The sequence below is a fragment of the Tupaia chinensis genome, unplaced genomic scaffold (assembly GCF_000334495.1).
Source record: "Tupaia chinensis unplaced genomic scaffold, TupChi_1.0 Scaffold143886_1, whole genome shotgun sequence".
Classification (NCBI taxonomy): Eukaryota; Metazoa; Chordata; class Mammalia; order Scandentia; family Tupaiidae; genus Tupaia; species Tupaia belangeri.
In genome coordinates this window covers 773,948-800,553 of record NW_006203737.1, presented here as the reverse complement: position 1 = coordinate 800,553, position 26,606 = coordinate 773,948, and the positions used below count along the sequence as shown (strand labels likewise).

Below are 26,606 nucleotides of genomic sequence, written 5' to 3'. Positions count from 1 at the left end.
CTAAGATCAAGAAACAAGGCAAGATATCCACAGTTACTACCTCTAGTCAACATTGTAGTAGAGGTTCTGGCCATCATGACTGGGCAAGAAGAAATGAAAAGCATTCAGATTGAAAAGAAAGAAGTAAAACTATTACTATTTACAGATGACATGATTTTGTATAGAGAAAATCCCAAAGCATACAAAAACACAAAAAAACTATTAGAACTAATAAATGAGTTCTGCAAGGTTGCAAAATACAAGCTCAGCAACAAAAAAAACATAACTTGTATTTCCTATAGCAGCAATGTAAAATCTGAAAGTGAAATTAAGAAAACAGTTATATTTACAGCAGCACAAAAGAGATTAAAATAGTAAGGACTATTCACCGAAAGAAGTGAAAGTCTCATATATTCAAAACGACAAAACATTGTTAAAATAAAATTTTCTTTCTCTCTCTCTCTCTCTCTCTCTCTTTCTTTCTTTCTTTCTTTGGAGAGGTTTTTGCTATACTATAGGGCATGTGTGCTTGCCAGAAGGACAAGAGACAGAGAGACAGAAAGTGAGGAATCACCCCCCCCCATGGGGGATGGCCACACCACAATCCCTTCTCCTCCATTCTCCTCTCGGGATCTTGGGCACGCACGTACACATGCCCGGAGTGAGTTTAAGCCACTGGGTCTGGGACTCCAACCGTGGTCAACAACATGGGAGTCCCGTAACATAGTCATTACGCCAACTGGTGGTCCCTGAAATAATTTTTTCTAAAAGAGTAAACATCTTGGCTATGTCCGCACAAGTGCCCTACATGAGTTTCAAGCCACCAGGTCCAGGACTTGTACCATGGTTGACTGTGTGGGAGTCCAGCAACTAACCAGTATGCCATCTGCTGACCACAATTTGTTAACATTCTGTTTAGACATTTTACATCTATTTTCATGGAGGTAGTGGTTTTTAGTTTTCTTTTAACGTCTTTGCCTGTCATAGAAAGGTAATGCAGCCTTGTGGACAACACATCTCATGTTCATGGATCAGAAAACTAAGCATTGTGACGATAACAATATTCTCCAAATTAGTCTACGGATTGGGTGCAATTCCTAACAAAATCCCAGATGGGCTTTTTGCATAAATTGACAAGCTAATCAATTCTAAATTTGATATGGAAATGCAAGGGAGCCAAAACAACTTTGAAATAGAAAAAAAAAGCCTGAGGGATTCAGACTTTCTGATTTCAAAATGTACTACAAAGGCACAATAAGCAAGACGTGATACTGTAACAAGGAATTCAATGGGAAAGGATTGAGAGTCCAGAAATAGTCATATGTTCAAATGAGTTTTGATGAAGGTGCCAAGAAAATTCAATGAGAGAAAGAAGAGGCTCATAAACAAATGGTGCTAAAAAACCAGAACATCCACATGCAAAAGAAGGAATTTAGACCCCTATTTTACACCATGCACAAAACTGAACTGAAAATGAATCAAAGATATAAATTTGAGAACTAAAACTATAGAACTTTTAGAAGAAAATATAGGTGTAAATGTAAAACCTAAGATTATGACACTTATAGAAGTAAACACAGGAGAAAATCTTTGTGACCTTGGGTTATACAATAATTTCTTAGGTTTCACATGTGAAGCACAATCCATTTAAAAAATAAATCATTCTTAAAAAAATGTTAAACTCTTGCTCTTTGAAAGAAACTGTAAGGAGAATGAAAAGATAAGTTACCAAAGACTTAAGTATGTTGGGTTGTCAGAAAAGACATTTTATGAATTTCTGCATAGAAAAACATAAAAAAAAAGTTATGGCTTTTCTGACAACCCAATAGTATTGTAAAATCACAGATCTGAAAAGGACTTTATCCATACTTTATAAAGAAATCTCACACTGAATCATAAGAAAATAAGCCAACTTAAAAATAGACAAAAGGGGGCCAGCCAGGTGGTGTGGTGGTTAAGGTGCCTGGATCCCATATGACTGACTGTACAGTTCAAGTCTTGGACTCAGCAGCTTGAAGGACATGTGGGGCACATGTGAGTGCATGCTCAGAATCCTGACAAGAGAAAGGAGGACAGGGGATTGCAGAATGCTCATCCCCAGGGGATCCTTTTTCACTGTCTCTCTCTGTTCAGTGCACACAACCTATAACACAATTTTTAAAATAGACAAAAAAATCAGAACAAATACCTTAAGAAAAAAAATATATAGATGGCAAATATCCCATGAAAAGTTGGTCAACACCATCAGTCTTCAGGGAAATACAAATTAAACTTCATTGGCAAGTCTGTACATAATTATGACAATGATTTTTTTTTTTACTATCATCACACAGAGAAAGAGAAAGAGAGAAAGACAATCCCCCAAGACACTCCTGATGCCCTGATCCTCTCCCAGTCCTCAGACAGCCCCTGATCATGAGCGAGTGCATGCCTGTTATACTCAGAGAGGTCTCCAGAATTGAACCAGGAATCTTTTCTTATGGGATTGCCTCACAGATTATCTTGTTTTTACCATTGTGTCACTGTCCAGCCCTATGATTAAAATTTTAAAAAGACTGATCATACTGAATGTTGGTAGGGATGCAGAAGAACTGGAACTCTTATACATGGCTGACAAGAATTTAAAAGTGGTACAACCACTTTGGAAAAGAGTTTTGTACTTTCCTAAAATGTTATCTAGTTATTCTATTTCTAGGTATTTACTCCAAATTAAAAAAAAAAGCATATGTCCATAAAAAGACTTGTATGCAAATGTTCATAGCAGCTATTTATTTGTAGTTGTCCCTAAAATTGGAAACAACCCAAATGTCCATCAATAGGTAGACAGTTCAACAAATTCTGTTACATGCATACTATGAAATACTATACCTCAATAAAGTTGTCAAAAATTAGCAAATATCCTGAAAAAAAAAATTACATGAAAATAACCTATTAAACATTACCATTTCTGAGCTGAGGAGATAACATATTAAAGCTATAAATAAAACTTTTTTTCTTTCAAAGAATTTTTTTTAATTTAACCTTATTTATTTTATTTTAATTTGATTAGAGAGGGACAGTGAGTGAGTGAGTGAGAGGAAAAGTGAGAAAACAAGTTGCCAGGTCTGGGACTTGAACCGTGGTCAGCCACATAGGAGTCCAGTGCTCTTAAGAACCATGCCACCTGCTGGCTCCCTAAAAATAAACTCTTAAAACAAAAATGGAGGGGCCAGAAAGTGGCATGGTAGTTGAGGCACCGGACTCCCACATGGTCCACTCTGGTTATTTTAGAGATAGATTTTTGCTATAGGGCACATGTGCTCACTAAAGAGAAAGAGACAAAAGGAGAGAAATCACCCCACACACACACCCGTCCCGGGAAGATGGCCACACCACAATCCCTTCTTCTCCCTTCTCAGGAGAAGACACACACATACACACACCCGGCATGAGTTTTAAGCCATCGGATCAGGGACTCAAGTTGTGGTCAACTACATGAAAGTCTGGTGACATAACCATGGCACCATCTTTTGGTCCCCCGACTGTGGTTTGAATTCCGGACCTGGTGGCTTGAAAATTACACCAGGCATGTGTGTGTACATGCCCCAAATCTCGAGGGGAGAATGTAGGAGAGGGAATTGTGGTGTGGCCTAGAGGGTGTTTATGGTTTTTCTCTCTCTCTGTCTCCAGCAAGCACACACACAGCAAAATAAAACAAAACAAACCCAAAAATGTCAAAACAGAAGAATGTACATAATACAATAATAGCTGTATAAAATCTTCATAAGTTTTCTATTTTCTAAGAGATTAATAGTACAAAAAAGAGGGGTCAGCAAATGGCAAAAAGGTTAGGTCACTGGACTTCCACATTGTTGACTGAGGTTCGAGTCCTAGACCAAGCAACTTAAAACACGCTGTGCACATGTGTGTGCATGACCAAGATCCCCAGAGGAGAATGGAGGAGAAGGGATTGTGGCATGGCTCTCCCCTACAGGGGGTGATTTCTAGCTTTGTCTCTGTCTCTGTCTCTCTGGTGAGCACACGTACCATACTGCAAACATTAAAAAAAAAAAGAATTACAAATTTAAAACATTATACATCAAACATAAAGAAGAAATTAGAAAACATGTAGTTTCCAAATTATGCAGTAATTTATTAATTCTCTATATATTACATTATATGTAATCCGTTGAGGAAAGAGGTTAAAGTGAGATCTACAGATCAGAGTATTATAAAATTGTTCAAAAGACAGCTTAGTAATAAGAACAACTTGATTATGACTGGCTAATGTAATTTCTCTCAATAATCATGTTGAGGGAACCAGCAGTTAGCGTAATAGCTATGTCGCTGGACTCTCATGTAGTCGACCATGGTTCAAGTCCCAGACCCGGTGGCTTAAAAAAAACTCACGCTGGGCGCGTGTGCATGAGTGCCCAAGATCTCGAGAGGAGAAGGGATTGCGGCATGACCATCCCTCCTGGGGGGTGATTTCTCGCTTTCTGTCTCTATGTCTCTCTCTCTCTCTCTTTCTGTCTGGCGAGCGCACGCGCCCTATAGCGAAAACCTCTCCAAAAAAAAAATAATTATCATCATCATCATCATGTTGAGGTTAAGTTGTAATGTTTTCATAAAAAGTATATTCTGGGGAACCAGCAGTTAGCGTAATGGCTATGTCGCTGGACTCCCACGTAGTCGACCGCGGTTCGCGTCCCGGACTCGGTGGCTTAAAACTCAGGTCAGGCGTGTGTGTGTACATGCCCAAGATCCCGAGAGGAGAATGGAGGAGAAGGGATTGCAGCGTGACCATCCCCCATGGGGGGTGATTTCTCACTTTCTGTCTCTATGTCTCTCTCTGTCTGTCTGGCGAGCGCACACGCCCTATAGTGAAAACCTCTCAAAAAAAAGAAAAAAAGAAAAGAAAAGAAAAAAAGTATATTCTGATGATATATTTTCATTATATAATATGCTTTTAGTCATTAATTTTAGAGCATTAAAATTTTTATATGGGGACCAGCAGTTAGTGTAATAGCAATGTCTCTGAACTCCCATGTAGCTTACTGTGGTTCGAGATCCCAACCCGGTGACTTAAACTCATGCTGGGTGCATGTGAGTGTGTGTCTAAGATCCTGAGAGGAAAATGGAAGAGAAGGGACTGCGGCGTGGCTACCCCCCCATCCCAGGGGGTGATTTCTCGCTTTGTATCTCTCTGTCTCTCTCTGTCTCTCTGGCGAGCACAAATGTCCTATAGCAAAAACCTCTTCAAAAAAATTTTTTTTATGTGAAATATAAGCTAATTCCTACAAATTCCAGGTTTTCCATGCAGGTATTATGAAAATATCTTACTAAGACTTCCAATTTGACATTTTAAATAAAGTTAAAATGGCATTCACACTGAATATAAATCTTCTACGTCTATCCATAGATTGACAAAGGAGACTAAACGTCCTTTAGCAGAAAAAGCAATGACAGTAGCAAGGGTATCATAATCATCACCACAAAGTTCTCTGTAGTCAATGATGTGCATGACTACTAAACTTTTCCATATATGTAACTATTTTAAAACTGACTTTAAAGGAAAGTTAAAAACATTCATTAGGGGTAACAGCAGATGGTGTAATGGCTATATCACTGAACTTCCATGTAGTCAGTCGACAGCAGTTTGAGTCCCAGACCCGGCAGCTTAAACTCACAGCAGGCAAACTCACACTATGTGCATGTATGTATGCCCAAGATTCCAAGAGGAGAATGGAGGACAAGGGATTGCAGTGTGGCCATCCCCTGCTGGGGGATGATTTCTCACCTTCTGTCTCTCTGCCTCTCTGTCTCTCCAGTGAGCACACATGCCCTGTAGCAAAAATCTCTCTTAAAAAAAAAATCACTGGGGGCCAGCAGATGGTGTGGTAGTTAAGGGCATTGGGGTCCCACGTGGCTGACCATGATGCGAGTCCCGGACCTGGAGGCTTGCTTTCTCGCTTTCTCCCTCTCTCTCTCTCTTACTCTCTCACTCTGTCTTCTCTGGTCAAATGAAAATAAATAAATAAAGTTAAATCAAATAATTTTTTAAAAATCATGAGGGGCCAAACAATGGCACAACAGTAACACAACTGGAACCACATGGGAAGGTTCTAAGTTTGTGTCCTTGGGCCTCTTGGTACATGCCAGACCAGGTACATGCATGTACATGATCTGGGCTTGTGCAGACTCAGGGAGGACTGTTATGGGACAATCCTACTGGGGGATACCTTTTTCTCTCTTTCTTGATCATGGAAGAAATAAATAAGCTTAAAAAGTACATATATTTGGGGACAATAGGTGGTGTGGTGGTTGAGGTGCTGGACTCCCACATGGCCAATGGTGGTTCAAGTCCCAGATCTGGTGGCTTGCTTTCTCACTCCCCTCAGCCCCATCTCTCTGGTGGGCACATGTGCCCTACAGCAAACTTAAAAATAACAATAATAAATTAATTAAATCAAATAAATAAATAATAAAAAAAACATACTCAAAATACCATATATTCATTAGATAGATGCTTTGGTTAAAACTGGTACTTAATAGAGGGTACCAAGAGACGGTATTAATTTTCATGTTCACGAAGCATTATTCATTAGTATTGTGAAGAAGAAGCCCAGTTTGTATGTAATTAATATTTAAGTGATGATTTTGTTACATAAATCATAATTACCTGTGAAACACCCAACTTTTTACAAGCATCAAGAAAATTTTCTACATTTCTTCGACATTTTGCCATGCTCAGTTTGGGCTGTAAAGAAAAGGGGGGAAAGATGCATTTTTAGGCATTTTTATACAGAAATTTATCAAAACTGAAAATTGAATATACTGAGGAATATTACTTAAAGACAGTTTTAAGGAGGTACATCTTTTTTAGAGAACTAACAAACATAGACAAAACTTACCACTGCTGGTGATGGTACATGAATACTAGCTACAGAGCGTGGCCTTATATGATTGGCTAAATGGCAAAGAACAACCCCATCCATCAGTGCAGCTCCAATGTCATCAGGCAAAATTACCTTTAACCTGGATTCAAGATTCTACAAAGAAATGGATATAAATCACAGCTATTCTATCTAAACATGTAATGTCATATATTTATGTCACTAATCATTATGTAACCCAAATATTATAAAGAATATTGACAATAAAGTCAATACACCTTATTAATTTTACATGTAAAACCCATTTTTTTTCTATAAAGCAGATAAGAAAGGTCAATCTGACTTACGTTGCGAAGTTGTCGTATTTGCTCTCGCTCTTCCCGTAAATGTTCCATCTTTCTTCTCATGGTAAATCCCGGATCTGCTGCCCCATATTCCTGGCGAGATGAGCGGCTAAAAGCTATAAAAACAGAAAGCCCTATCTTGTTACAAAGCAAACAGGAAGAAGTAACCATCGAGGGGGGAAAAAGGAATGATAAAAACATCAGTATAAAAAATACATAAAATACAATTAATTATTAATACATTAAGAACAATACAGAATATATTTGAACTCTATCTGCATAACTGAAAGCAACTGAGAAAACAAGTAAGTATAATGATTTCTACCACCTATACATGTTCTTACACAAACGTTATTAGAAACTTATGACCCAGGTTAAAATGATTATTGAACATATGTCAGGCTTTTATCTTTAAAGAAAAAGGAAATTATTCTTGAAGGTCAATACAGTTATTCAGGAATAAAAACTATAATTCAATACCTTGCCAAGTAACATGGATCCATTTTCTTTTGGGCTTGCCAAATGCGAAAAGATCCCTTTTTAAAACCACAATATAATGGAGTGCTATAATTTCAAACAGTGTTTGGTCTGCTGGCAGAGTGGTCATTCTAACAGCAGTCACAGTAGAGTAGAAATAAGACTGCAGTATATCTAAGGCAAAAAGCTGAGGTTTCAGGAGCTTGAAGGTAAAGAGGAAGAAAGAAATGGGAATGGGAATTGGAAAGACAAATAAGGTTAAGAGAAAATTACTTTTAGGAGAGGGGAAAGAATCTACGTGTATTTAAAACTATGGAATCAATCCCATTTAAGCTGGGAAACTCTAGTTTCAAACACAGCCAATACGTTTTATTTACAGAATATATATTTACCTGATCTAGGCTTCAAGCCAAAGGGACCATGTGAAAAACCATCAGTTCTGTCATATTCCTAAAAACAGAAAACAAATAATGCCTCTTTTCTTTCAAAATAATCAAGTGACTTAATTACATCTACTCTAAGTTTGAGGAATATTCACTTTTGCCATGGATGGAGTAGAGAAAGGTAACTTGCATTTTGACTCAGGTTGTTACATTTCCCTTTTGAAAGGTCAATAAATATGTGCCAACTGACTACGCATGCCTTTAAATTTTTCTCCTCATAGTATGAGGAAATTAAAAGGAAAATCATTACCAAAGTGACATTATTTTTTGAAAGAAGAACTAGGTTGAAGTCTCCAAGTAACATTTACTTGGTATCTAGTATGATTTGACACTTAACAAGGGGTAATCTGAGGCCAATCTACATTTCATACTAATAGGGGTTGCAGAATGATAGATAATAACTATCATGTCTTCTACTTGAATGTACATTGCTCCAAAGAGCTTTCACACATGGTGAGCTGTGCAAAACTTGGTGGTATACTAGTCTGAACTTGGAGTCAGAGAGCTTAGACTTTGACTTGAGCACATTTAATTTCTTTGTGATTTTTCTTCATAATTCAAAAGGGAAGTTGTGAAGATTAAATGAGATAACTAAATGAAATGACTTGTAAACTGTAAGTGGTTAAAATAATGTAATTTCATCAGTATCTTATTTAATCTTTGCAACAGCTCTATGAAGTAATCAAGTATTGGGTCGTTGGGAAAGTCATGATGCATATTTGCATAGATAAGCATGGAAAAATATGTCATGATTTTACCCAAGACCTAATAGGTAAGGGCCTATCCTTCAGTCACTTCTTGGCCATTTACTGATTAAGGTCTTTTAGAAAGTTCTCAGTCTCTTTAGCTGTAAAATGACAAGGCCTGCTTTTAGGTTCAAGTGTATGAGCAAGCACTTTCTGTTAGTAGTAAAGCACTATACTAGTTGGCTGTACAATTATCCTTATACACATGAAATTGAACCAATCAGAACCCTATAGATTATCTGAACCTTCTCCTGATTAACATATGATAGTAGTTCAAGCTGAACGTTAGCTGAGCTATCAAAATACATGCTCACCATCCTATACATTCACAGGCCCCACAGTCTGTCATCGTTATTTTGGTCAAGTTCTTATGAATTCCTAAATAAAAATTTCACTTATGCCAATGCAAGAAAAAATAAATTATAAGAAAAGTATAATTTACTGGAGAAAATCTGCACTAATTCTCTCCCCTATGAGCACAGATCATGAACCCTAAAGCAACAAGGCTAATAAGTAGTATTGGGTCATCGGGAAAGTTATGATGCACTTTTGCATAGAAAAATAAGTCATGACTTTCCCAATGACCTAATAGTTACTGATATGCTTACTTTAGTTGTAACTTAAAAGTTGAAAAAATTTACAAAAGCATATGACAAAAACTAATTTTAGAATATCTTAATTTAAATCATTTTCTAAAAGAATAAATACCATTTTCCCTACCATACGAATAATTTAGAAACATCCTATAAAACTAATGCCCCAAATTAAATGTAAATAATAAATTATAAAGTTAAAAATATCTAATGTTTAAGCCCATTTAAAAGCTTTACAATGTGGGCCAGCTTATGGTATGGTGATTATGGTGGCCAACTGCGTGGGTATCAGACCTGGTGGCTTGAGAACACACCGAGTGTGTGTGTGTGTGTGTGTGTGTGTGCCCAAAATCCTGATGGGAGGGAAATGGAGGAGAAGGGATTGTAGTATGAGCATGTGCCATAGTGGGAATGCTTTCTCCCTCTTTCTCTGGTGAGTACACAAGCCCTCTAGCAAAAAAAAAAAAAAAAAAGTATTATAACGCATATTACCCAAAATAACAGAGAAAAAAATCCTGGTTTTAAAAAAAAAAGTAACACCACCTACATATAATGAAATACTATCTATGTAACCAAAAATTATAGAGTGAATTTGGACCATTCAAACACTTAGATGAAGTCCTGAATTCACTAAATGAATGGGTAATCACATTTACTAATGCCAATACTACATTTTAAAGTACTAAACAAGGAAATCTACTAAACAAGGAAATCTGAAGTAGAAGATATACTGTATAGAATTTTATGAATTTATTTTTTGCTGTAAAGAAATAGATTTAACTAAATTAGAAGACTCAGTTGTTCAAACAACCAGTGTCTTTGATCAAGATTCTGCAAACTTGAACATCTGTATACCTGTTCTGCTCATATCTCTGCTTAGGTCTAAGATGTCAGGAAATGTGTAACCTCCTGTCGATAGGAACAACCCACGGCAGGGATGTTTCTCGTGGAAAAAGGAAGTTTCTCTTGCATTGCTTTCAGACCTTACTGGTTACAAGAAAAACCAAAGGCCATTGCACAATGCTGATGTACTTTTTTCAGATTTAAAATTTTAAAGTAATCCGTTGTTTTAATGTATGGATTAATTCAAATGCATTTATTTTATAAAGTACATTATGTTCTGTGATCTATAGACATTTTTCAAAAAGAAAATCATAAACAAGTGACATTTATTGTAAATATGTATACAAAAGAATAGCAATCATAGATTTTTTTTTTAATAGGTTAGATGTTCTTTACAAAGTAACCTACCAAGGACTTTAAAATATGGGTGAATAAATCATGTTGTAAAAAAAGATGAGGTTAGAGAGAGGAGGCAAAGAAGAACCCTATGTAAAATGCAGAAAACATATAAGACATATAAAAATACATAAAAACACATAAAACATATAAAAACAGAACTTGTACCTCAGATGACACTGGATTACAAGAAAAACCAAAGGCCATTGCACAATGCTGATGTACTTTTTTCAGATTTAAAATTTTAAAGTATTCTGTTGTTTTAATGTATGGATTATAATCCGTTGTTTTAATGTATGGATTAATTCAAATGCATTTATTTTATAAAGTACATTATGTTCTGTGATCTATAGACATTTTTCAAAAAGAAAATCATAAACAAGTGACATTTATTGTAAATATGTATACAAAAGAATAGCAATCATAGATTTTTTTTTTAATAGGTTAGATGTTCTTTACAAAGTAACCTACCAAGGACTTTAAAATATGGGTGAATAAATCATGTTGTAAAAAAAGATGAGGTTAGAGAGAGGAGGCAAAGAAGAACCCTATGTAAAATGCAGAAAACATATAAGACATATAAAAATACATAAAAACACATAAAACATATAAAAACAGAACTTGTACCTCAGATGACACTGGAGATTGTGGTGACATATTAGCATTATCACTGTCTTGCTAAAATATAAAAATAAAAATGTGGAATATGAAATTAAAATACAAATGATGACTTGAACATATGAAAGGAAAACTGAAAACTGGTTTTGATCAATTTCTAAAGAAAGAATTTGTAATATACTACTTAGCACCTTGCCACTCAAGGTGTGGTTTGCAAACCTGCAGCATAGACATCCTCTGGGAGTTTGTCAGAAATGCAGGATCTCTGGCCCTGCACAAGACCTACCAAATCAGAATCTAGATTTCAATAAGACTCCTATGTAATTGATGGGTACTTTGAATTTTGAAAAGTACTATCAACACACAAGAGCAATGACGTGTTACAATCTCAGACATGTAGATGAAGACACGTGAAAGCTCCACCTCCCCAGATAAGAACTTGTATCTGGAAAATTATGTGTCTCTAATGTGGCTTAGAAATAATTACAAAAATTTAATTTAATAAAACATTAAATGATCTGTGATTTTTGAATCACTATTCTATTGTCAACCAAATACAGAAATCTTGACCTTTAACCTTGAATACGCATACCACATAGAACGTTTATTCACCCATTCAGTATGAGCTTACCTACTATATGTATGACATTGTGCTGGATGCTGGGAATATTTAAAGTTAGTAAAACATCATCTATTCAAAGATCTCTCAGTGGAGAAGTGAAAACAGGTTTATGTATATGGGTAATACAACACTCTTCAGCACAATACGGAGCTATGCATGACACATTATGAGGTATATATAAGAAATACTTGAGAGGATGGTAGAAGTGGTAGAGAAAGACAAGTTTCTGGAGAAAGTAAACCACTGCGTTTACCAGAAAAAGAAGGAATGGAACAACATTTCAAGATGAGAGTACTAGAATAAAAGCAATAAATGGAAGGATGAGTGCATAAAACCTTTAAGCAGTTCTCTATTGCTGGAAGGGAAAGTGAAAGGTGTTCTGCTCATATCTCTGCTTAGGTCTAAGATGTCAGGAAATGTGTAACCTCCTGTCGATAGGAACAACCCACGGCAGGGATGTTTCTCGTGGAAAAAGGAAGTTTCTCTTGCATTGCTTTCAGACCTTACTGGTTACAAGAAAAACCAAAGGCCATTGCACAATGCTGATGTACTTTTTTCAGATTTAAAATTTTAAAGTAATCCGTTGTTTTAATGTATGGATTAATTCAAATGCATTTATTTTATAAAGTACATTATGTTCTGTGATCTATAGACATTTTTCAAAAAGAAAATCATAAACAAGTGACATTTATTGTAAATATGTATACAAAAGAATAGCAATCATAGATTTTTTTTTTAATAGGTTAGATGTTCTTTACAAAGTAACCTACCAAGGACTTTAAAATATGGGTGAATAAATCATGTTGTAAAAAAAGATGAGGTTAGAGAGAGGAGGCAAAGAAGAACCCTATGTAAAATGCAGAAAACATATAAGACATATAAAAATACATAAAAACACATAAAACATATAAAAACAGAACTTGTACCTCAGATGACACTGGAGATTGTGGTGACATATTAGCATTATCACTGTCTTGCTAAAATATAAAAATAAAAAGGTGGAATATGAAATTAAAATACAAATGATGACTTGAACATATGAAAGGAAAACTGAAAACTGGTTTTGATCAATTTCTAAAGAAAGAATTTGTAATATACTACTTAGCACCTTGCCACTCAAGGTGTGGTTTGCAAACCTGCAGCATAGACATCCTCTGGGAGTTTGTCAGAAATGCAGGATCTCTGGCCCTGCACAAGACCTACCAAATCAGAATCTAGATTTCAATAAGACCCCTATGTAATTGATGGGTACTTTGAATTTTGAAAAGTACTATCAACACACAAGAGCAATGACGTGTTACAATCTCAGACATGTAGATGAAGACACGTGAAAGCTCCACCTCCCCAGATAAGAACTTGTATCTGGAAAATTATGTGTCTCTAATGTAGCTTAGAAATAATTACAAAAATTTAATTTAATAAAACATTAAATGATCTGTGATTTTTGAATCACTATTCTATTGTCAACCAAATACAGAAATCTTGACCTTTAACCTTGAATACGCATACCACATAGAACGTTTATTCACCCATTCAGTATGAGCTTACCTACTATATGTATGACATTGTGCTGGATGCTGGGAATATTTAAAGTTAGTAAAACATCATCTATTCAAAGATCTCTCAGTGGAGAAGTGAAAACAGGTTTATGTATATGGGTAATACAACACTCTTCAGCACAATACGGAGCTATCAATGACACATTATGAGGTATATATAAGAAATACTTGAGAGGATGGTAGAAGTGGTAGAGAAAGACAAGTTTCTGGAGAAAGTAAACCACTGCGTTTACCAGAAAAAGAAGGAATGGAACAACATTTCAAGATGAGAGTACTAGAATAAAAGCAATAAATGGAAGGATGAGTGCATAAAACCTTTAAGCAGTTCTCTATTGCTGGAAGGGAAAGTGAAAGGACATGTTGTGAGCTGAGGTTGATGGGGCAAGCAGTGGCTTGATCAAGAAGAATCTAGAATTTATCTTTTAGGTTACAGGGAGAAATCAAGGGTTTCTAAGCAGGAGAATGGCCTATTTATATTTGTGTTCTTTGGAACAGGTCATTCTGGCCACAGTGAGGAGAACAAATCAGAGAAAGGGAGAAGGAAAAAAAGCTACTGCACTGGTCTAGACAAGAAACCATGAAGGCCTGTGTCAGGGCACAAACAGTAGAAATGAGGATGGGGACTGCAAGCAAAATATTTCAGTCCTCAAATAAATAAACAAACAAACAAACAGTAGAGCTTAGCACCTCATTAGATATTGAATCAGGCAAGAAAAAGCAGGTATGAGGGGACAGAGAGAATGGCCAAATTGAACAAGTAGCTTTAAGTTCAACAAAAAAGCCACATAGTAAATATTACAGGCTTTGTGAGCCACATGTTCCTTGTGGCAACTGCTTGGTTCTGCTACTGTAATGTACAAACAGCCATAATTGAATGGGTATGGCTGTGCTCCAATAAAACTTTCCTTACAAACGTACCCAGAAGGCTGAATTTGGGCCATAGTTAGCCAATCCCTGCTCTAACTTGATGGTGGATGATGAATCTACTAAGTAAGTATTGGGCTGTCGGAAAAGTCATGATGTATTTTTCTGTTTTTTGTTTGTTTGTTTGTTTGTTTTTGCTATGGGGTACATGGACTTGCCAGAAAGAGAGAGAGAGACAGAGAGACAGAAAGCGAGAAATCACTCCCCTGGGGAGATGGCCACGCTACAATCCCTTCTTCCCCATTCTCCTCTCGGGATCGTAGGCATGCATGCACGTGCACCTGGCGTGAGCTTAAGCCACCGGGTCCGGGACTCTAACTGGTCGACTACATGGGAATTCAGCAACATAGCCATTACGCCAACTGCTGGTCCCGTATTTTTCTGCTTTCTATGCAAACATGTGTCAGGACTTTTCCAACGACCCAACAGTTCTCAGCCTTGGCAGTATATTAAACTCATGTGAGAAACTTTAAAAGCTTCATTGCCCAGGCCACATACCATTATACCACATGCCAATTAGACTAGAATATCTGAGGGTGAGATGAAGGTATCAGTAATCTTTAAAGCTCATCACGTGATTTTAATGTCCAACCGACACAGAAAACCACTGCACCAATCACTAGATACTACTGAGAAAGCAAGTTTAGAAGAAAAAATGAAAACTCAAATTTTGAATATATAGAGTTTTACTGGTTCTATGAGATATATCCAACAGAGATTCTAAGCAACTAGGAAGATAGACAAAAGATGACACAGGCTTGAGCCTGGACCACAGACATAAATCTGAGAGGTAGAGCAGGTACAAAGGTGTTATTCACTGAAGCCTGGAGAGCTAATGAGGCCACTCTAGAGACCATGCAGCGGGCTATGCCCTGGAGAACAGTATTTCAGGAACAATCTGAGTCCTTGCAGAGCTAGGGTAATGGAAACCTAGGGGCAGATATACAGGAATAAGCTGTGTTCACATACAGGTAAATATACCAAACACTCCCACCAAAACATGTCATTCCGGCTTAATCATAGATACTAACAGTGAAAAGATGGCTAACTATCGGCTTAACTGCCTTTTACTCATCTCAGTAAATACTACTGAAGAGGCGATGGAGAGAAATTTGAATCTAGGTTGAAGAAAGATAAATCATCTGGTCTATTCATTATGTTTCCTCATATGATTCTATTTCCTAAAAATAAAGAGTTTTCAGAAGTCCTGCCAAGTACCCACCATCAAATTAATGACCAATTTCCCCAACCAAAAATACATAAATTTTAAATATTTCTGGTGAGAACATATGATTTCAATAATGCTAGGCTGTTATATATTAGACTAGTGCTGTAGAAAAATTTAAAGTCAAGCAAAAGGAATAGAAATCTCATTTTAAATTTAAAAAATAGTGCATGGAATTTGTGCAGAGAGGTCCTAAAAATCTCCATTGACTACAGGTTAATTTAGGAAGACAAAAAATGGGAAAAAGTAACAAATTTTAATTCATGGACCATAGGTCCAAGACCAATGATGATAAAACACTAAACCTGGGCCCAGCCTCTGTTGTGCAGTCAATGGCATGTGAAGTTGGAGTGCTAAAAGCTACATGGCAGTTGGTAGCTGGATTCCCAGTCAAGTCAATCTGCAACACCCAAGACTGTAACGAGCTGGAGGTCAGGGTAAAAGGGATTGTTATGTGAACAGCCCCAGTTGGAGGGTGCTTCTCTCAAATGAGCATATACGTACTCTCTGTTATGAATTTAAAAATGAAGCAAGCCAGGCTGTGAAGGAGACATTGTATGTCCCCACTTAATATATACCAAGTGTCTGCACTCTCTGACTGAAACTGTTTGACTAAAGGATATAGAAACACAGTAAATGAATGTAAATACCAGATATAGTGTGTGTGGAAGAGTAGTAGTGTGAGGAAGGACATTTAGAAGAAAAATATGAAGACAAAACATTAATGGGACAAAGAAATGTGGTATTATCTGTGGAAGATTTTTTATAGTTTTATCAGCTGGCCTAGGGAGAAATGTTCACATGTTGAAATATTCACTTTGAAAGCTAAATAATGTGACTGAATGTATAAAAGAAAATGAAATTTAAAAAGTAAATAAAAAATAAAAATAAAACTCTAGAACTGAACCATTAGAAACTTTGTTGTAAAGGACATATGGAAATTGCATGATTAAGAACTGCAGGATAATACTCAAAAGATTTTATTATCGAAACCCTAACCCTAACCCATACAATAAGTAAATAACAAAGGAACTGAAAGATGAGTTACATTTTATTCAGATCATGCCAACAAATATGAAATGTAAACATTTCCAATAATTATTAATATTACCCTGTTTTCTCACCTCATCGTTTTCATTGCCACTTGAACTCTTCCTCGTTGATTTATACTGCAAAACATATAAAACATCATTTTTCCTTCAATATATGAATTCTCTACTAGCAAGTTATGTATGAGGTTTATTCATATCTTGGTATTTTATTAAATTACCTGATATTAAATTTAAATATATAACCAGTTTAAATAGCCCTACTACTAATAACTAACACTTACAATGCTTTCTATGTGCAAGGAATTGTTCTAAGCGCTTTAGAGATATCACATAACATTTCCTTTCTAAATCAATCTCATTGCCCGTTCATTCAAGGTTTGCAGTCTGAGGACTGTGTTAGTCTTCCTTTTTTCTTAATTCATTATATCCAATATGTCGTCAATTCTTTTTGTAATATCTCTCAGACTAACTCTTCTGAATTCTCACAACTATAACCCTACTCCAGACCCTCATTATCTTACACCAGGTCTGCAATTTCACCATTCTAAAATGTTATGTATTGTTAAGAAACCTGCTGATTTCAAGTTTTTTTTTTTTTTAAAAAACCCGCTGCATTAAATATAAATATTGAATGTTGTAATAATGGTAATAGCTAACACTTAAATTAGTACTAGTACTTATACAACAGGCACTAATTAAAATGTTTTACATGTATTAAACCATTTCATCTTCAGGAACCAGCAGTTGGCATAATGGCTATGTCGCTCGACTCCCATGTAGTTGACTGCGGTTCGAGTCCCAGACCCAGTGGCTTAAACTCACAGGGTGCATGTGCGTGCGTGCCCAAGATCCCAACAGGAGAATGGAGGAGAAGGGATTGCGGCATGGCCATCCCCCGTGGGGGTTGATTTTTTGCTTTCTGTCTTTCTGGTGAGTGTGCATGCCCTATAGCAAAAACCTCTCCAAAAATAATAATAATAAACCATTTAATCTTCATAACAATCCTATGAGGTAAGTACTATCTTCCCTGTTTCATAATGAGACACATAAATATGTTCAAAATAGAAATGCTAATATGCAAGACAATATTGTTTCTAAGAATCAAGGAAATACAGTATGATAACTGCTGGGGTTTATACTTCTGATAACTCCTAACTACAAATTCATGGCAGATTAACCTTCCACATGCAACCCATGACTATTCTGTTGAAAATTCTGCTAACTTTGAGTCTGCTGTCTGAACTTCTTTGCATGGCATTCAAGGTTTTTTGTTTGTTTGTTTTTTGTTTTTTAAGAAAAAAAAGAATTATTTATCTAATTTTATTATTATTTTTTTAAATCTGACCAGAGACAGAGAGGAAAAAGAGAAAGCAAGCCTCCAGGTCCAGGACTCGAACTACACCTTAACCACCATGCCACCTGCTGGCCCCAGCATTCAAGATTCTAACAGTCCCCTTTACTTAAGCACTCATTATCTTTCAAAAGCCTAGGACAAACAGACAACCAAAATTATCTCAATCATGAATTGGAGAGTGAACTGTATTAGTGATTACAAATACAAAACATCCTTCCCCCATCTCTCCTATGACAGCCATCACTATTGGCCTTCCAAAGGAAGATATTCATTGAAGATATTCATTTTTGTTTCCATTCTACTCAATGAAATAGTGGCATGTGAGTAATATGCTAATATTTACTAAGTGCATACACCGTGGCAATACTGTTTTAACCACTTTGTATTTAAAAAATATCATAGTGAGGCTGGCAGCCGGCATGGTGATTAAGGTGCTAGACTCCCACATGGCAAACCATGGTTCGAGTCCCAGACCTGGAGACTTGCTTTCTCGTTTTCCTTTTCTCTCTCTCTGTTCAAATTAAAGAATAATATTAATAACAAATACACATAGGAGGTTTCCATGTATGGACTGGAACCCAAGTGGTTTGATTTCAGAAGTCAAGGTACTATGCTATACTCCCATTTACTTATTTATTTTTAATTATTTTTAAATTTTATTTATTATTATTATTATTTTTAAATGTTGTTACAGGGCACACACATTCATGAGTCGGAGAGTGAGAAAGCAAGCTGCCAGATCCAGGACTCGAACTGCAGTCAGCCATGTGGGAGTCCAGCAACTAAGCTATCACACCACCTGCCAGCCTCTATACTTTCATTTCTAAATCCTGAATGATTAGTAGAAATGTGCCAAGGATAAAAGGGCTAATGGATATTCTGAAAAGAGGAAAAGTACAAAGAAATATAAACATGCAGATTATGTAGAAAACAAAGAATAGTTCAGTGAGGCTAGTGCGTTGAGTATGTCGCAGTAGGTAATGAAATGCAGAGAAGTAGGTAAGGAGTGGTCTGTGAAATTTTTGAAAGATCCAGGCTTTAGCTTATTGGTAGTAGGGAGTCAATATGGAAATTTAAGCCAGGGATTTCTCCAAGGGCTGTGAAGGGAGAGATTAAAAAGTTACTACAACTGCCCAGCCAAAAAAGTATGAAGGCTCCAACAAAGGCAAGCACAGTAAAAATGGAGATGATTGGAGAAAAAATGATTAACAGAGCTGGTAACCAATTAGGTGAGGGAAATTAAAGAGGGAAGGAACGAAGGTGGAGAGCTCAGACAACTGGGTAGATATCACTACCATTAACTAAAATAAAGAAGAAAAAAGAGGAGCAAGTTCCATAGTGTGGTGGAGGAGTACATGAGGAAAACACACTGAATTAAAATACATGTAAAGCACCCAGGATCAGCAGTTGGTGTAATGGCTATGTCGCTGGACTCCCACGTAGTTGACAGTGGTTCGAGTCCCGAACCCGGTGGTTTACACTCACACCGGGCGCGTGTATGTGCATGCCCAAGATCCCGAGAGGAGAATGGAGGAGAAGGGATTGTGGTGTGGTCATCCCCCCTGGGGGGTGATTTCTCGCTTTCTGTCACTCTGTCTTTCTCTGTCTTTATGGTGAGCGCACGCACCCGATAACAAAAACAAACAAACAAAAACATGTAGAGCACCCAATTAGAAACACATGGTCTAGAGAACAGAAAATAAGTCGTGGGACATAAATTTAGACTTGGTAAACTACTAGAAACACCTAGAGTAATTAACACTCTAGAGGAGAGATTTTTAGAGTAATAAAAAAGTGAGATTATAAGAGCAAGTATAAGACAAGTTAGACAATAAAATAAAAAAGATGACAGAAAATAATCAGGGAAGAACTATAAAGTATAAATCAAGAAAAAGGTTTCAAGAAGAAAAATGTGGTAATCATTGTCAAATGCTATACTCAACTTTGCCATTAGGAGGTACATGTTAACCTCTAGTAAGAGGCTATTTCAATGGAAACATTTATACAGGTTTTGGAAAATCATACTGTACCCCGTAACTATTACATGTGAATTAAATCGTAAAAATAAAAAATAGACTGCTATTATTACAATAAATTTCAGCTTCTAATTTACATTAAACATTATTTATCAACAAAAGGCTAGATTTCATACTTTGTTGTGTATCTTATTACAATAATAATGAATCTCTGCAAAAGATGTATACTAATGTAGTTTCTGGAAAATCTTTACTTTGAGAAATGCAGTTATTTTATTTTGGTTATGAGGATATTGCATTTTATATACTAGAGTAGTAATCTATACAATAGTCTGAGAATCTTAAAAAAGGAGTAACTCTCCTGCCATGATTTACTTACTTATATAACCTCACCCAATTTATCTTCTTGCTCATAGTATTTGCTCAATATTTTGAAACTTTTTTTTTAAGTATTTTGCATGGGGCATCTGTGCTTGCCCGAGAGAGACACAGTGAGAGGAAAAGTGAGAAATCATCCACCAGATCACCATATGACCAGTTTAAATAGTCCTACTACTAATAACGAACACATATAATGCTTTCCACATGCAAGGTATTATTCTAAGAATTTTAGAGATATCATGCAACATTTCATTTCTTTTTTGGAGAGGTTTTTGCTATAGGGCGTGTGCGCTCGCCAGACTGACAGAGAGACAGGAGACAGAAAGAGAAGAATCACCCCCCAGGGGGGATGGCTACATTGCAATTCCTTCTTCTCCTTTCTCCCCTCTGGATCTTGGGCACACACACACATGCTCCTGGCATGAGTTTAAGCCACTGGGTCTGGGACTCGAACCACGGTCAACTACATGGGAGTCCAGTGACATAGCCAACGTTAACTGCTGGTCCCAACATTTCCTTTCTTAACCAACCCTATTTCCCATTCATTCAGGCTTGTAATCTGAGGACTGTTTCCAGGGGGATGACCAATCCCTTATTCTCCATTCTCCTCCTGGGATTTTGGGCACGCACACGATTTTCAAGATACCTGGCGTGATTTTCAAGACACCAGGTCCGGGACTCAAACTATGGTCAGCTATGTGGGAATCCAGCACCTTAACCACTATGCCACTTGCTTGCCTCTTCCTTAGTTTTAGAGGCTTACCTGAAAAAAACACTACCTAGACTTAATCTTGGCAACTGAGAATAAACCATGGACAACTAGACATGCACATGTGCACAAACATTTTCAACAAATATACTGAATTACAACACCAGAAATAATTTACCATGGGACAGATACAAAGAAATCCCATTGCTCATTTATGTGTTCAGACAAGGTTGCACAAAAGCTTTGTAAGGCTCAAAACACAACAAAGCTAAAAGGGTCAGCAAGTTCAGTGATAATTTGGTATGAACTTCTAGGGTACAGTATAACTCTTTAATAAATGACTAATTCAGATTAAGTTCAATAATACAGTCTATAAGGCCAGCCAGTGGTGTAGTGGTTAGGTACTTGAATCCCATATGGCTGGTTGTGCAGTTCAAGTCCCAAATCCAGTGGCTTGGGAACATGCCAGGTATGTGTGTGTGTGTGTGTGCCTAAACTCCCAAGACAAGAATGGAGAAGGGATTATGGTGTAGCCACATAGAGGCTATTCCCCTCTAGGTGGTAATCTCTCACTTTACCACTCCCTCTCTCTTCTCTTTCCATCTCTGGCAAGTGTGAGACACCCTATAGCAAATGACAAAAAATAAATAATAATAATAATACATTGTACAAATAGCTCCCTCGATTCTTGGGCAATAGGTCATTAAAAGAAAGTTCCTTTCTGTCTTTGAAAGAAAGATGATTCATAGAAATTGATGATGCTTTAATTGTAAAAATACTGGCAATGCTGAATAATAGTTTTGACTTAACTTAGAGAGTAGTACCTCAGTTTTGTATTGACATCTTACCAAAGGATTGGTGACGTACTCAATTTTTTTGCAGTGTCCTAACACTGACATCTTCTGACAATCAAGGAGAACTACACATCTCCTTAGAACCTCTCCCAGTGACTAAAGCTTATCACACCTACTTTATCAAGTAAGGAAGAAATTAACATTTGTTCAATGATTATATGATGGGCACTTCAAATATTATCTTATTCAATAGCTTCCTAACTTCATAACATAACCAATATTATAGAAGATAAGGTTAAGTCATAAAAAAATAAAGTATATATCAGCAAATGACACTATTAAACTAAAGAATTTCTGTCTTTTTTTAGAGAGAGATTTTTGTTATTGGGTACATGCGCTGGCCCGAGAGACAGAGAGACAAGAAGCGAGAAATCACTCCCCAGGAGGGATGGCCATGCTGCAATCCCTTCTCCTCCATTCTCCTGTTGGGATCTTGAACATGCAGGCACATGTGCTGCCCACCGTGAGTTTTAAGTCACCGGGTCCAGGACTCAAACCACAGTCTACTATGTGGGAATCCAGTGACATATCCATTACACCATCTGCTGATCTCAAAAATGTCAATTTTGGGACCAGCAGTTGGTGTAATGGCTATGTCGCTGGACTCCCATGTAGTCGACTGCGGTTTGCATCCTGGACCCGGTGACTTAAAACTCACGGTGGGCAGCACATGTGCCTGCATGTTCAAGATCCCAACAGGAGAATGGAGGAGAAGGGATTGCAGTGTGGCCATCCCCCCTGGGGGGTGATTTCTCACTTTCTGTCTCTCTGTCTCTCTCTGTCTGGTGAGCTCACACGCCCTATGGCAAAAACCTCCCCCACCCAAAAAAAAGAATTTCAATTTTTAAAGGCTTACTGAGGCCTCTATTAATAAGACTTTAGGGCCTGGGGCCAGCGGGTGGAATAGTGGTTAGGGCAACTGGATTCTACATAGCTCAATGTGTGGTTTGAGTCCCAGACCCGGTGGCTTGAGAAACTTGCTGGGCATGTGTGTGTACACACTCAGAATGCCGAAAGGAAAAATGAAGGAGAAAGGATCGTGCCATGACCATTCCCCATGGAGTGTGCTTTCTCATTTCTTTCTCTCTTTCTTTCTGGCTGTCTCTCTCCAGTAGGCACATGCACGCTCTTGCAAAATTTAAAAAAAAAAAAAGACTTTATTGAAAAGTTCACTAGAGTCACTTCAAAATATATTTTTAAAACAATCAAACTATGTTTATTTGAAAGTATTCATTTGATAAAAGGCTATCCACAGTAGAGGCAGCATAGCACAGGCTCTGTGTTCTGCTGTAATCCCAGCACCTCCCACCTGGAGTGAGCATCAGAAGCACAGATCCCACACTCCCTCCCTGCAGACTGATCTGGTGGGCCCGGGAAAGGCTCCGAAATCTATTCGCAAAGTGCTGGAGTGGCTCTCACAGGCTGGCAGGTAGGGGGATGTTGGCAGAGGGAGTGGCCGTTGTTGCCGCTGCTGCAGGGCACTCCCCCTTTGCACAGGGGTGCATTCCATGGCAGAATAGGCCCTGGGGGTCCTGTGACAAGAGCCATGCTTTGATGAGGCCAAGCCAGGGACAGAGAGGGTCTAGCTTGTGGAGGGGAACACAGCATATGCGTGTGATGGGTGTGCATGTGTGGGCTGTGTATGTGTGACGGGAACATATAGTGTGTATGCTGGGTGTATGGTGTGTGTGGTATGAGGTATGAGTGTGTGTAGGTATGTGTACACGTGTGTGATAAGTGGACACATGGACACTATGTATGTGTGGTGGGTGCATATAGTGTATATATGGTGGGTGTATGGTGTGTGTGGTATGAGGTGTGTGTGTGTATGTGTAGGTATATGCACACACACGTGTGATAAGTTTGCATGTGTACACTATGTATGTGTGCTGGGTGTGTATAGTGTATATGGTGGGTATATGTGATGTGTGTGGTATATGTGGTATGAGGTGTGTGTGTGTGTGTATGTGTATAACTCTTTAAATGAGTTGATATTCGTAAAGCACTTAGAACGGTACCTGGCACTTAGTAATTGCTACACCAAGTGTACCGATAGTCACAGTTGGTTATGACTTGACTACACTAGTAAAATGTAGATCAAATAAATTTTCAATCTCTTTTATTAGTTAGAAATATTAAAATTTCTCCCACATCATTTGTCATTCCTTAAGTTTTATCTATAAACAAATTTTATTCAGTACTTTAACATGTCCCATGAACTACAAAGGGAAACTTCAAAACAGATGCCAGAATGTGAACATAAGTACAGATCTCTAAAGGGTTGGAATAAATAAACTTTCACCATTACTAAGCAGGGATCTGGTTAGAATGTCCTTCACAAGGGAAAATCCTTGTGACTTTTATCTCTTGTTTTTCATAGTGACAAACTAAGGCAAGGCTCATGAAAAGAACTCAGTAATTATTTACTGAATGTTTAAACTTATCACAGATCCACTGAGACATATAACATATTTTGTTTTGAGTATACGAATTCCAAATATATGTTACACTCTCATTTATGGAAACAGAATAATGTGATCAATGTGCATAGATACCTATTTCTACAAGAGAAAAACATGAAAATAAATCCTATTTGTTAGTGATATAAACCTAAAATTTCCTACAACTTAGCTAAGTACCATGTGTTTAGATAAAATTATTATTATTGTGAAATAAAAATTTGTCTTTGGGCAATGACAGAAAAATCTAAAGACAGTAAAATTTACTATTTAAGGACCCAAGAACCATCTGTATTATTTAAGTAAATTCCAATAATAAATTTTGTTTAGTACTAAAATTATTCCAAATCTGGTAATTAACCTTAACCATAAATATATAATACAACATTTACATAAGTATACACAGTAAAATTTCACTAAAACTCTGTTAATAAGAAACCTGGGATCATTTGGATGATCTAAACTTTCATTTTAGCTGAAATAAAATACCCCCTTTTAAATCAAAGATAACAAGAAGAAAAGAAAGTGAAAAAAAAAACTGTTCTAAAAAATTTTTAAACACACATAAGTAGCATGTAGCTACATAATAATCGTTAAATGCTAATTGTAAATACCTATCAACTTTATTGAGACAAATCCAACCAAAGACCTTTTCTGGACAATTATTTTAAAACATACTAGATATTGCCATAACCAGCAGTGTAGTAAACATTCACCTTTCTTGTAAAGTTTATGGTAAGTTACAATCAATACTGATCTACTCACTCTTAATTATTCTAAAGTAGTGAAATTTCAGGGATATAATTGGATCATATACTTATACCACACACGTGGGAAATCAAGATAAAATAACACATTTATTATTGGGTCATCGGAAAAGTCGTGACACAAAATGACTTTTCCGACAACCGAATACATTTAGCTAGAAGGTTATAGTCTACTCCACTAATGCAAAAACAAAACTGATATAAATCAGGGGGCCGGCAGGAGGCATGGTGGTTAAAGGTGCTGGATTCCCACATGACCGATCGCAGTTTGCGTACCAGACCTGGTGGCTGACTTTCTCACTTTCCCTTTCTCTTTCTCTCTCTGGTCAAATTAAAAAAAAAAATCATAATAATAACAACAACAAATGGAATTAAATAAATGATTCTTTGAAAAAACTGATATAAATCAAACTAATAACAAAGAGTTTTAAATTTAACAAATTACCTTGAAATATTCTTTTCTAATCTGTTTACTCCGCCTCCTTTCTTCACTCTGCCAGATTATAGGTTGAGATTCTGGCCATTGTTGTTCATCCATTTGATCCTTTTGATTTTCTAAAGACTGTAAAAAGACAATTTCTTTTAACTAAATGAGTGAGAATAAAATAATAGATATCATAGTCATTTAATTTCTTCTTACCTGCCATGTGAGGGGTGATAATGGTGAACTAACTTCATCTGCTGAGACACTAAAAAAATGAAAGATGCTTTAACATTTTCAAATCTTAGAATAAGTTTTAGGTTTATATTAGAAACATAACAGAGTTATTTTTCTTTGTAAATGAGCCATGCAAATAATTTACCAATGCCTGTGCTTTGAACTAATAGCATAAAACTTAAAAGTTGGGACCAGCAGATGGTGAAAGGGTTACATCACTAAATGCTTCCACAGTCAGTCATGGTTCGAGTCCGTGACCCAGCAACTTAAAACTCATGCCAGGTGTGTGTGCATGCGTGCCCAAAATCCCAACAGGAAAATGCAGAAGGGATTGCAGTGTGGCCATCTCTCCACAGGGTGAGTGTTTGTGTGTGTGTGTGTGTGTGTGTGTGTGTGTGATTTCTCGCTTTCTGTCTCTCTGGCAAGTGCATGCACCCTACAGCAGAAGTCTCTCTTAAAAATAATAAAATAAAACTTCAAAGTTGACAAAAACATATTTAAATTCCCACTAACTGTTGCTTTACAGTAAACATCAAAATGGGTTTATTTTATTGGGTTGTCATGTCAGAAAAGTCATGAAGTATTGTTTCAATGTTTTTCTATGCAAAAATGTTTCATGAGTTTTTCTGATAACACAATATATCAACCCTATGCACAGGACTACTCTAAAGACTTTGTAGATACCAAAAGTATAATATCTAGAGACATATAGTCAAAGAAAATACAGGATATTTATTATATTTATCTAGTTG

The 26,606-nt window shown here is 36.8% G+C and overlaps 1 protein-coding gene and 2 non-coding genes across 3 annotated transcripts in view; all 3 read right to left on the bottom strand.

The window, feature by feature from the left end:
* Window positions 1-26,606, bottom strand: part of LRCH2 (leucine rich repeats and calponin homology domain containing 2) — a 155,906-nt gene that overhangs the window by 3,102 nt on the left and 126,198 nt on the right. The window contains 8 exon segments of the mRNA XM_014582870.1: window positions 6,641-6,718; window positions 6,873-7,010; window positions 7,202-7,314; window positions 8,068-8,125; window positions 12,863-12,913; window positions 16,769-16,813; window positions 25,642-25,758; window positions 25,837-25,885. Coding sequence (XP_014438356.1) covers window positions 6,641-6,718; window positions 6,873-7,010; window positions 7,202-7,314; window positions 8,068-8,125; window positions 12,863-12,913; window positions 16,769-16,813; window positions 25,642-25,758; window positions 25,837-25,885 — 649 coding nt within the window.
* On the bottom strand, window positions 10,355-10,483 carry LOC114005481 (small nucleolar RNA SNORA35). The gene has a single exon (XR_003547334.1). It is a non-coding gene; the product is annotated as a small nucleolar RNA SNORA35 (small nucleolar RNA).
* On the bottom strand, window positions 12,353-12,481 carry LOC114005480 (small nucleolar RNA SNORA35). The gene has a single exon (XR_003547333.1). It is a non-coding gene; the product is annotated as a small nucleolar RNA SNORA35 (small nucleolar RNA).